Source organism: Colobus angolensis, unplaced genomic scaffold, assembly GCF_000951035.1.
Source record: "Colobus angolensis palliatus isolate OR3802 unplaced genomic scaffold, Cang.pa_1.0 Scaffold479, whole genome shotgun sequence".
In the NCBI taxonomy this organism is placed as follows: domain Eukaryota; kingdom Metazoa; phylum Chordata; class Mammalia; order Primates; family Cercopithecidae; genus Colobus; species Colobus angolensis.
In genome coordinates, this window is record NW_012118254.1 from 503,930 (window position 1) to 516,052 (window position 12,123).

At 47.9% G+C, this 12,123-nt stretch overlaps 2 protein-coding genes across 3 annotated transcripts in view; one reads left to right on the forward strand and one right to left on the reverse strand.

The window, feature by feature from the left end:
• Window positions 1-3,334, reverse strand: part of ERCC6L (excision repair cross-complementation group 6-like) — a 52,681-nt gene extending 49,347 nt beyond the window's left edge. Inside the window, exons 1-2 of one of the 2 annotated variants that reach the window (XM_011958889.1) lie at window positions 3,220-3,334; window positions 2,215-2,332 (exon numbers count right to left, since the gene is read on the reverse strand). Coding sequence is in view for 1 of the 2 variants with exons in the window: in XM_011958888.1 (XP_011814278.1) it covers window positions 3,220-3,287 (68 nt within the window). In the remaining variant the exon portion in view is untranslated. The remainder of the gene's footprint in view (window positions 1-2,214; window positions 2,333-3,219) is intronic. The other variant, XM_011958888.1, reaches the window with a different exon arrangement.
• PIN4 (peptidylprolyl cis/trans isomerase, NIMA-interacting 4) overlaps window positions 1-12,123 on the forward strand; it is a 96,720-nt gene that overhangs the window by 69,758 nt on the left and 14,839 nt on the right. The gene's annotated exons all lie outside the window — the stretch shown is intronic.

Below are 12,123 nucleotides of genomic sequence, written 5' to 3' on the forward strand. Positions count from 1 at the left end.
AAAAAAAAAAAAAAATAGGTCGGGGGGAGGTGGGGGATCTTGGAGAACATGGGAACATGGGCTATTTTCCTGGTTTGTATGACTTTAAGGCCTTTGTTAAGAGGCCTTTTAAGTATACTATTATCCCCATTTTTCAGATGTGTAAACAGACTCAGAGAGATAAAGTGACTTCACCTAAGCTTCCTGAGCTAGGAAGCAGCAGAGCCAGAATTCAATACTAGGTCCGTATGGACACAAATCTGTGCTGTTTCGCTGTGTCACACTGGAAAGAAGAGGGCAGTGGTGGGAAATGAGGTTGATGAGGCAGCTGAAGGCCAGGTTATGAAGGAACTTGTTTACTTTGCTAAAGTGTTTAAATCACATCTTTTCCTGGAGGCAAGCTTGGATTGGGCTGTGCTATGGTCTGAAGGTCCTTCAAAATTCATTTGTTGAAACTTAATCCCCACTATGGTGGCATTGAGAGGCGGGGCCTTTTGGGAAGTAATTATGTCATGAGGGATCCTACTTCATGAATGAATTAGTGCCTTATGAAAGGGCTGGAGGGAACTAGTTTAGGCCCTTTTTGCTCTTCTGCTTTTCTACCACGTCAGGACACAGTATTTCTTCACCTCCAGAGGATGCAGCAACAAGGCACCATCTTGGAAGCAGACAGCAGCCCTCAGCAGACACCAATCCTGCTGGCACCTTCATCTTGGACTCTTCAGCCTCCAGAACCATAATAAATACATTTCTATTGTTTATAAATTATGAGTTTGACGGCCAGGCGCGGGGGCTCACGCCTGTAATCCCAGCCCTTTGGGAGGCTGAGGCAGGCGGATCATCTGAGGTCGGGAGTTCGAGACCAGCCTGACAGAGAAACCCTGTCTCTACTAAAAATACAAAATTAGCCGGACATGGTGGCACATGCCTGTAATCCCAGCTACTCGGGAGGCTGAGGCAGGAGAATTGTTTGAACCTGGGAGGCAGAGGTTGTGGTGAGCCGAGATCATGCCATTGGCACTCCAGCCTGGGCAACAAGAGTGAAACTCCGTCTCGAAAAAAAAACAAACATATGAATTTGAGTCTGTGGCATTTTATTATAGCAGCACAAAGGAGCTAAGGATGAGTCGAGTGTCCAGGCACCCTGGATACCCAAAGGATGAGTAGAATGAGAAGAGCAGAATAGGGGATAAGATGTAGGAGAGAATTCTGCCATCATCACTCATATCCTGGGAATTGTTGAGAACTGAAGATGAAGCAAAGCAGGCCCCTGGTGGTGGTTGTAGGCATGCCCCATTGTGGGCTGTGAAGAAAAGCTAAAGAGAACTCCCTCAGGAACCCTGGCTACCTCCCCCTGCTTCCCAGCTGGCAGTGGTGCCCAAAGGCCCTGATCACTGGGAAGGAAGGACCAACTCTCAGCTTGCCTGCCCTTTGGCTATTGGATTTTCTAAGCCCCATTTTCACACAGCTGTAGGGCTCGTCCTTTAAACTCCCCAGCTCTGGCTCTTCCTCCCCTCCCCTTCAGTCCTGTAGTCTGCTTCCTTTGGGCCCTTCTTGGTTTCTTCTGGAGTCCCAGGTCTCAACCCAGGGCTCTGATGACCCAGAAAACTCCCCAGTCCAGGCTCCTAGTCCTCCTTTATAAATGGTCACCCAGGCTCACAGCCTGAAAATAAGAGAGAGATTGGGAGGATTTTGAGTGGGTAAATGGAGAAAATCAAAGAGAATCAAAATAATAGTTACTACTATATCCCTCTTATGTGACACGCCCCATTCAAAACACTTTACATAGATTAATTCTCTGCTGTTCCTCATTATGCATACCTAATCAAGGCCTCCCATTCCCCCAGCATCTCTCAAGGGAATGGGGTTTATAAAGCTTTCCCAGCTGAGCGTGGTGGTTCACGATTACGCCTGTAATCCCAGCACTTGGGGAGGCTGAGGCGGGCGGATCACAAGGTCAGGAGTTCGAGACGAGCCTGACCAACATGGTGAAATCCCGTCTCTACTAAAAATACAAAAATTAGCTGGGTGTGGTGGCACACGCCTGTAGTCCCAGCTACTAGAGAAGCTGAGGTGGGAGGATCGCTTGAGCCCCGGGGGATGGAAGTTGCAGTGAACTGAGTTACAGATAGAGCCACTGCACTCCAGCCTGGGTGACAGAGCCAGACCCTGTCTCTAAAAAAACATATAAAACAATAATAAGATAATAAATTGACTGGGCATGGTGGCACCCACCTGAAGTCCCAGCTACTAGGGAGGCTGGGGCAGAAGGACTGCTTGAGCCCAGGAGTTCCAGGCTGGAGTGAACTATGATCAGGCCACAGAATTCCAGTCTGGGCGACAGAGCAAGACCCTGTCTAAAAAAAATTAAAGCAGTAAAATCCACAGAGACAGAATAATGGTTGCTAGGGGCTGAAGGGAGGGGGAAATGGGGAGTTGTTTAATGGGAGTAGTTTCAGTTTTGCCACATGAGAAAAGTTCCGGAGATGACAGACGGTTGCACAACAATATGAATGTAGTCAACACTACTGAACTGTACATTTAAAAATGGTTAAGATGATAAACTTTATTTTTCATAAAACCCAGTTTCTGCACAAAAAGATAAATTTTATGTTATGTATACTTTACCACAATTTAAGAAAAAATTTAAATGCTCATCCCAACATTACCACGCCCCCCACCCTTAGCCAACTGGTGAATGTTAACTTATTTTTCAACGCCTAGCTCAAATGTCTCCTCTTGCCACGCCATCCCTTAGCTGACCACCCTTGTAGTTGGCCATCCCCTCTTTTATGCCAACACTATGCCCTGCACATACATTATACCTCTTACAGCACTTATCAAACCTAGTAATTATTGCTTTACAGATCCGTTTCCACTACTAGATTACAAACAACTTGGGGGCGGGGACCTTGTTTTACTCATCTCTGTATCCCCTAGGCTTGGGGCTTGATAAGCTGAAAAGAATCAAGAAGGGCTTGATTAAGGTTCTGGCTCTTACGGAGCTCATATTGCAGGGTCATCTGCCCCAAAGAAGAGGCATCGGGGTCTCCTGAGGTTTTAGAAATCTGGTCAAACATCCAGAGCTGACTCCCACACCCTACTGCGAGAAGAGTGCGAGAGCGCGCCTCAAAAGGCTGCGCCTCAACAGTTCGGGTCACCAGGGGGATCTGGGGGCCACCCCCACCTCCACCCTGGGCCAGGTCAGTCAGCTAGACCCGCCCAGCGGCCCAGACATACCTTAGGTAATAAGCAGCCTGCTCTGGGCTCAAGGCCTCGGCTTCCGGAAACCTACGGGACGCCTCCATGACCCTCGGACTGGGTTCCAGTTACCCCGGCGGGAGCTTGGAGCTTGAATTTCGCGCACTCCCGCCCCGCGCATGCTCTGTGCGCCTGTGGCGAGGGACACAGCCAACCGTCGGCCTCGCGGCCGGCCAATCCGCGACCATGCGCTGCGACGCCACCGCCTGAGCCCCGCCCACGCGCGCCTGGAGGTAGGAGGTGACCTCTGCCTTCGAGACACAGAGTGTGCTGCGTCACTCTGTAGTGCCTTGCGTTTCAACCCAATTCAAACCATGCTGCGGCCAATTCGTTCGCGCATGCGTGTGCTACCATTGTGCGTGGAGGAGACTGCCCGGTATGATCCCAGTCATTGTGGCGACCCTTGGAGATCTCCAACGCCTGCGTCCCCCAATCAACCCCGGCTCCACATCCACAGATACCTTCCCTTCCTTGATCGCCAGTACCTGGCACTGAACGTGCTTTGAATCCAAACACCCTGGGAGGCGTAGTCCCTGTGATTTAAACTCACATTGAAGAAGGCGCGGTGGTTCACGCCTGTAATTCCAGCACTTTGGGAGGCCGGGGCGGGCTGATCATTTGAGGTCAGGAGTTCAAGACCAACCTAGCTAACATGGTGAAAACCCGTCTCTACTAAAAATACAAAAAATTAGCCAGGCGTGGTAGCAGGCGCCCGCAGTCCCAGTCAGGTGGCTGAGGCATGAGAATCGCTTGGACCCAGTAGGTGGAGGTTGCAGTGAGTCGCGATTGCACCGCTGCACTCCAGCCTAGGTGGCAAAGCGAGACTATGTCTCAAAAATAAAAATTAAAAAATTAAAAAAAGTCTGGGTGTGGTGCCTCACACCTGTAATCCTAACTTTGGGGAGGCTAAGGCGATCACTTGCACTCAGGAGTTCGAGACCAGCCTGGGCAACATAGTGAGACCCCCATCTCTTTTTAAATTTTTTTTTCTTCTCCACAAGGCGTTATGCTGTATTTATTTTTTTAAAAAGAGAGAGAGAAAGAGAGAAGGGTCTTCAAGAATCTCAAACCTGGGAGGTGGAGGCTGCAGTGAGCCAAGATCATGCCACTGCACTCCAGTCTGGGCGACAGAGCAAGACTCTATCTCACAAAAAAAAAAAAAAAAAAAAAATTAAAGTTCTTATTTAAGAAATAAGTAGTTAGGTTCACATACTTGGTGTAATAAGAGGAGGACAAAAATAATTCAAAAAAAAAAGAAAGACGTAGTGCTGTGGTCACCATTTCTTCAGAAGCACCAACTAAGATACAGTCATTTTCAAAGGCAGAGCCTAAAAAAAGGCAGAGCCTAGAGCTTAAGGAAATGTGATTAAGTGACTTGCTTGGGTGACACTAAATAGGAGGTTGTGGGCCAACAAAAATTGTCCTTGTTCATATATCATTAAGAACACAGACATGATTCCTCAAGACACTAATTTAGCATTCAGTATTGGAAAACTCACCTATTGGCCCAGTCATACATCACATGTACAGAGAATTTTAAGCTTTTTATAAAATTCATAGACCGTTATGAGTTAAAAGGAATGTTGGAGGCCGGGTTCAGTGGCTCACTGAATCTGTAATCTCAGCACACTGGGAGGCCGAGGTGGGCAGATCACCTGAGGTCAGGAGTTCAAAACCAGCCTGGCCAAATGGTGAAACCCTGTCTCTACAAAAATTAACTGGGCATGATGGCGGGTGCCTGTAATCCCAGCTTCTCGGGAGGCTGGGGCGAAAGAATCGCTTGAACCCGGGAGGCAGAGGTTGCAGTGAGCTGAGATCGTGCCATTGCACTCCAGCCTGGGCGACAGAGCAAGACTCCATCTCAAAAAAAAAAAAAAAATAGGTCGGGGGGAGGTGGGGGATCTTGGAGAACATGGGAACATGGGCTATTTTCCTGGTTTGTATGACTTTAAGGCCTTTGTTAAGAGGCCTTTTAAGTATACTATTATCCCCATTTTTCAGATGTGTAAACAGACTCAGAGAGATAAAGTGACTTCACCTAAGCTTCCTGAGCTAGGAAGCAGCAGAGCCAGAATTCAATACTAGGTCCGTATGGACACAAATCTGTGCTGTTTCGCTGTGTCACACTGGAAAGAAGAGGGCAGTGGTGGGAAATGAGGTTGATGAGGCAGCTGAAGGCCAGGTTATGAAGGAACTTGTTTACTTTGCTAAAGTGTTTAAATCACATCTTTTCCTGGAGGCAAGCTTGGATTGGGCTGTGCTATGGTCTGAAGGTCCTTCAAAATTCATTTGTTGAAACTTAATCCCCACTATGGTGGCATTGAGAGGCGGGGCCTTTTGGGAAGTAATTATGTCATGAGGGATCCTACTTCATGAATGAATTAGTGCCTTATGAAAGGGCTGGAGGGAACTAGTTTAGGCCCTTTTTGCTCTTCTGCTTTTCTACCACGTCAGGACACAGTATTTCTTCACCTCCAGAGGATGCAGCAACAAGGCACCATCTTGGAAGCAGACAGCAGCCCTCAGCAGACACCAATCCTGCTGGCACCTTCATCTTGGACTCTTCAGCCTCCAGAACCATAATAAATACATTTCTATTGTTTATAAATTATGAGTTTGACGGCCAGGCGCGGGGGCTCACGCCTGTAATCCCAGCCCTTTGGGAGGCTGAGGCAGGCGGATCATCTGAGGTCGGGAGTTCGAGACCAGCCTGACAGAGAAACCCTGTCTCTACTAAAAATACAAAATTAGCCGGACATGGTGGCACATGCCTGTAATCCCAGCTACTCGGGAGGCTGAGGCAGGAGAATTGTTTGAACCTGGGAGGCAGAGGTTGTGGTGAGCCGAGATCATGCCATTGGCACTCCAGCCTGGGCAACAAGAGTGAAACTCCGTCTCGAAAAAAAAACAAACATATGAATTTGAGTCTGTGGCATTTTATTATAGCAGCACAAAGGAGCTAAGGATGAGTCGAGTGTCCAGGCACCCTGGATACCCAAAGGATGAGTAGAATGAGAAGAGCAGAATAGGGGATAAGATGTAGGAGAGAATTCTGCCATCATCACTCATATCCTGGGAATTGTTGAGAACTGAAGATGAAGCAAAGCAGGCCCCTGGTGGTGGTTGTAGGCATGCCCCATTGTGGGCTGTGAAGAAAAGCTAAAGAGAACTCCCTCAGGAACCCTGGCTACCTCCCCCTGCTTCCCAGCTGGCAGTGGTGCCCAAAGGCCCTGATCACTGGGAAGGAAGGACCAACTCTCAGCTTGCCTGCCCTTTGGCTATTGGATTTTCTAAGCCCCATTTTCACACAGCTGTAGGGCTCGTCCTTTAAACTCCCCAGCTCTGGCTCTTCCTCCCCTCCCCTTCAGTCCTGTAGTCTGCTTCCTTTGGGCCCTTCTTGGTTTCTTCTGGAGTCCCAGGTCTCAACCCAGGGCTCTGATGACCCAGAAAACTCCCCAGTCCAGGCTCCTAGTCCTCCTTTATAAATGGTCACCCAGGCTCACAGCCTGAAAATAAGAGAGAGATTGGGAGGATTTTGAGTGGGTAAATGGAGAAAATCAAAGAGAATCAAAATAATAGTTACTACTATATCCCTCTTATGTGACACGCCCCATTCAAAACACTTTACATAGATTAATTCTCTGCTGTTCCTCATTATGCATACCTAATCAAGGCCTCCCATTCCCCCAGCATCTCTCAAGGGAATGGGGTTTATAAAGCTTTCCCAGCTGAGCGTGGTGGTTCACGATTACGCCTGTAATCCCAGCACTTGGGGAGGCTGAGGCGGGCGGATCACAAGGTCAGGAGTTCGAGACGAGCCTGACCAACATGGTGAAATCCCGTCTCTACTAAAAATACAAAAATTAGCTGGGTGTGGTGGCACACGCCTGTAATCCCAGCTACTCGGGAGGCTGAGGCAAGAGAATTGTTTGAACCCGGGAGGCGGAGGTTGCAGTGAACCAGGATCTCACCACTGCACTCCAGTCTGGGCGACAGAAGGCGATTCCATCTAAAAAAAAAAAAAAAAAAAAGAAAAGAAAAAGAAGAGAAAAGAAAAAAGTTCTTCCTAAGCTTGGTGCAGTGAATTACACCTGTAATGCCAGCACTTTGGAAAGTCGAGGTGGGTGGAGTTCGAGACCAGCCTGACCAACATGGTGAAACCCCATCTCTACTAAAATACAAAAATTACCCAGGCATGATGTCAGGCGCCTGTAATCTCAGCTACTCGAGAGGCTGAGGCAGGAAGAATGGCTTGAACCCAGTAGGCGGAGGTTGCAGTGAGCCAAGATCATGCCACTGCACTCCAGCCTCTACAAGAGCAAAACTCCATTTCAAAAAAACAAACAAAAAAAGCTCTCCCTAATTATTGTTAATTTTAAAAGGGTGATAATGGTATTGCTGTGTTTTTTTAAGGTCCTCATCTGTTAGAAATACATGTTGGAGTATTTTCAGACAAAATGATATGACATCTGCGACTTACATTAAAATACTCCAGTACAGAGGGAAAAAAAGGAGAGTATAGATGAACAAAGATTGGCAAAATGTTGATAATTGTTGAAGCTTATTACAGAGGTTCATTATCCTCTTCTCTGCTTCTGTGTATGATTGAACATTTCCATAATAAGAATTCTAAAAAACAAAACTTTTCAACCTAATCTGCAAATTACACTGAGTCATCTGCACTCACAGGCCGGAAATAAGATAATGAGGCTTTGTGGGAGGGTTCAGAATGCATAAATGGAGAGATGGATGAGGCCGAATAAGAACAATAGCTATTACTTAGATAGCACTGGATTGTCAGGTCTTGGTCTAAGCACTTTACATACACTGTCTTTTAATCCTTAACAACAACCTTGTTAGACTGTGTGTACTATTATCATCCTCCTTTTACAGATGAGGAAACTGAGGCACAGAAAGACTGAATAACTTACACAAGTTTACACAGCTTGTGAGTGGTGAAGCAGGACTCCAAACCCAGGCAGTCTGGCTTTCGACTTTTTGCTCTTTAACACGATGCTAGTTAGATATAGAAAGCAGCTGACAGGTGAAGAAAAGGATTAATTCATCCATTTACTTATTCATTTATTTAGTAAATATGTGTTGAGCCTTTACAAGATGGGCAGGCAAGGATCCAGGTGCTGGGGGTAGAGTGGTGAGCAAAACAGACAAGTCCTTGCTATCAAAGAGCTTAAAGTTCCGTGGGGAAGATGGACTTGGAACAATAATCACACAAACACTTGGAAAATTACAAACGTGAAGAGGGCTCAGAAGGAAAACTACAGGCAATTATGACAGCATACCATGAGGTATCTGACCCAATCTGGAGGGCTGGAAAAGGTTCTTCTCAGGAAGTAGCATTTGAGCTAAGAGCTGAAGGATGGGGAGGAGTTAACCAAACAAAAAGGGAAGGAAAGGGCATTTCAGGCAGAGGGAATAGCATGACCAAGGGCCCTGGGGCAGGAGAGGGCTTGATGTGTGTGAAAAACTAAAAAGGCTAAGATGGTTGGAGCAAGCCTAGAAGGCCGGGTTGAAACGGTTTTTTGGACTCCAGTCTAATGCCACAGGTAAGGGAACTGCCAGTGGGAAAGAAGGAAGTGACCAGTCCAAGGTCAGACCCTGCACCTGTGACAGAAACAGGACTCAAACCTAGGTACCTTCACTCCCAACCCAGCATTTTTTCCAGCACACATCATGGCTTCCCTGTATATGAGGAGGGAGTGCCAGCAAAATGTTGCTCTTGGGGACTGAGAATGGAAGAGTGTTTTTGATAACCAAATGAAGTCTTCGCGGGCAAGGAGATCAAGAGTGGGTTTGGGGCCGAGCGTGGTGGCTCACGCCTGTAATGCCAGCATTTTGGGAGGCCGAGGTGGGAGGATCGCTTGAGCCCAGGAGTTTGAGACCAGCCTGGGCAACATGATGAAACCCCATCTCCACAAAAAACACAGAAATTAGCTGTGTGTGGTGGTGTGTGCTGTAGTCCTAGCTACTCAGGAGGCTGAGATGGGAGAATCTTTTGAACCCAGGAGTTCGAGGCTGCAGTAAGCAGAGTCGTACCATTGCACTCCAACCTGGGTGACAGAGTGAGATCCTGTCAAAAAAGAAAAAAAGGAGCTGAGAGTGGGTTTGGGGCAGAAAAAAAGATGAAAGTGATTATAAAGAGTAATCATTTATTTACATATTTATTTTTGAGACAGGGTCTCTGTTGCCCAGGCTGCAGTGTAGTGGTGTGATCTTGGCTCACTGTAACCTCAAACTCCTGGGCTCAAGTGATCCTCCAGGCTCCAGTGATCCTCTCACCTCAGCCTCTTTAGCAGCTAGGACTACAGACACCTGCCACCACATCCACCTAATTTTTTTAATACTTTGTGGAGACAGAGTCTTGCTATGTTGCCCAGGCTGTTCTCCAACTCCTGGGCTCAAGCGATCCTCCTGCCTCAGCCTCTCAAAGTGCTAGGATTACAGGTGTGAGCCACCAAGCTCTGCCAACAGTAAGAATTTGTGTTTCCCAGATACCTAATTAGGCTTCTCCCACCCCATTTCTAGCTAGGGTTCTTATAAAGTAGGTGGGATTTGGGGGTAGGGGATAGAGGATTGAGACCGAGGGTTTAATCTCCCAGGGGAAGCAGGAAGGAGGAGGAAAGCAGTGGGATGGAGGCTGCCCCAGCCAACAGTCATCTGCAGCTCTGCCAGCAGAGGGAGCCAGAAACTGAATTTCCTAAGAATGGCAGCTGGCCTGGCCTGGCCTCTGGGATGGATAAACACTTATTGGAAAGTAATCAAGTCAGTCCAGGATGCTGTGGAAATGACAGGGACTGGGAGGAAGGGAGGGAGCCAAGAGTTAGGATTACCCGCAGGGTCTTTGCCCTAAGTTTCACAGTCTTTGATGACTGCCTTCTAAACCTGCCTTTTTGGGTTTGGGTGAAATGGGCAACAAAGGGTAGAGAAACCTTCGACAAGGCAGTCCCACTGCACAAAACATGGCATCCTCCACTCCCTTTGGGTTACCTCACTGACTCTCAAGACCCCACAATTCTGTCTCTAGCCTCATCCTGTCTCCCGAGATTTGGACCTGGATGGCAAACTGGCTATAGGACATGTCACCCTGGAAGCTCAAACTCAACATGGCACTGAACTCACCCACTCTCCCCTAGACCTGCTCTCTCAATAGTTCCCATCTCCATGAATGGCACTACCAACCCCCCAAGTGATCTAAGTCAGAAACCAGGAGGTGTCTTTGAGGCCTGCCTTATATTTGCCCCTCACGTTCAATTCATCAGTGAGTCGTGTTGGCTCTACCTCTAAAATACATCCCAAATCCAATCACTTCTCTCTGTCTCCACTGCCACCACGGTAGTCTCTGCCACTATTCTCTCTCACTTGGACGACTGCACTAGCCTCCTGGCTTGTCTTCCTGCTTCTATTTGTGCCTTTCCCCCACTGTCTGATCTCTACCCAAAAACCAGAATCATCTTTCAAAAACACCAAACTGATCATGACATGGCCCTGTCTAAATCCTTCAAAGCCTCCTCATTTCCCTCAAGATCAAGTCCTGCCTCCTCACCACGGCTTACAAGGCCTTCCTGATCTGGCCTCTGACTACCTCTCTGGCCACATCTCACTTCTTCACAACCCCTACACATACATGCACATGCTCTCTTCTCAAACTGAACAACTTCCAGCTATTCAGATCTTGCCTTCAGGCCTCCTCACATGCAGTTTCCTCTGCTTGGACTCACCCTTTTCACCTCACTATTGTCTGTTCACTCCTCTTGTCTCAGTGCAGGTCTCCCTGCTTCCAGGAACCTTCCCTGATCCTTCTCAACAAGTCATCTTCTGTGATCCCACATCCTGCCTTTACCACTGGGTTTATTCCATGGAATGTAGCTGCCTGGTTACCTGTCTGGCTCCACCATGATCGTGTGAGCTCTGTGAAGAACATTTCTGTCTTTTTCACAGTTACACCCTCACAGAGCTCAGAATGGTCCCTACACATGATGACTGACCAATAAATAGTTGTTGGATGGATGGATGGATGGGTAGATGATTTGTCAATTAGTAATCCTAAAGGAGAGCACTGGGTGCTCTGTTAGAGAACTAGAATGAGGCGTTGGGTGGGAATGATATATCCAAAGACATAATGGGGACCAGGAACCAGAGAAGTGGGGAGGGCCAAGCATACCCATCCCAGCCACTTCTCTTGCCAATACTACCCCTGTCTCCCTTTTATACCTGCCTCCAGATGGACCTGGAAGTAACACCCAAGAACTAGACAGCCCTCTTCTAGTCCCTTCCCAGATCTTGTGCTAGGACAAAGCCACCCATGCTTGGCTGAGAGAGGAACAGGCTACAGCCAGAGCTCAGTGTCACTGGACTCTCCAGATGCCCTGTACACACTTGTTCCCCAACTCAAGGACATTTCTGGGAGCTCCCCATGAGCTCTCCTGTAGCTTCCTTATCCTCTTCCTGTAGCAGCAGAGAAACCCTCCCTACATAGCATGGGTGCCTCTCCCAAAACCTGGGGTCAAAGTTTCTCCCTGGTGCCAGCCCAAGAAGGGACTCCAAGTGGACATCTAATCCAAATAGGTGTGGCCTTTTTCCCTTCCTCTTTGGCACTAAAAGGTAGTAAAAAACTACAAGCTCTTGAGGGCAACAGGAGGGAAGTGGGGGCGAAGGTGAAGTTTTTCTATAGCCCTTCGAAGGTCTTGGCCCCCTGCCCAGATCTGAGTCAGGAACTGTATGTTTCAGAGAACTGGCTTCCCAGCCATCTGCTCAGAGCTTAAAGAGCCTAGGGGCCCTCATGGGATGTTCTGTTCAAATTAGCCTAAAAGGGCAGGGTGAAGACAACACAGCAGGAGGGGCCTTGACCAGTCTGGGCCTCTGAAG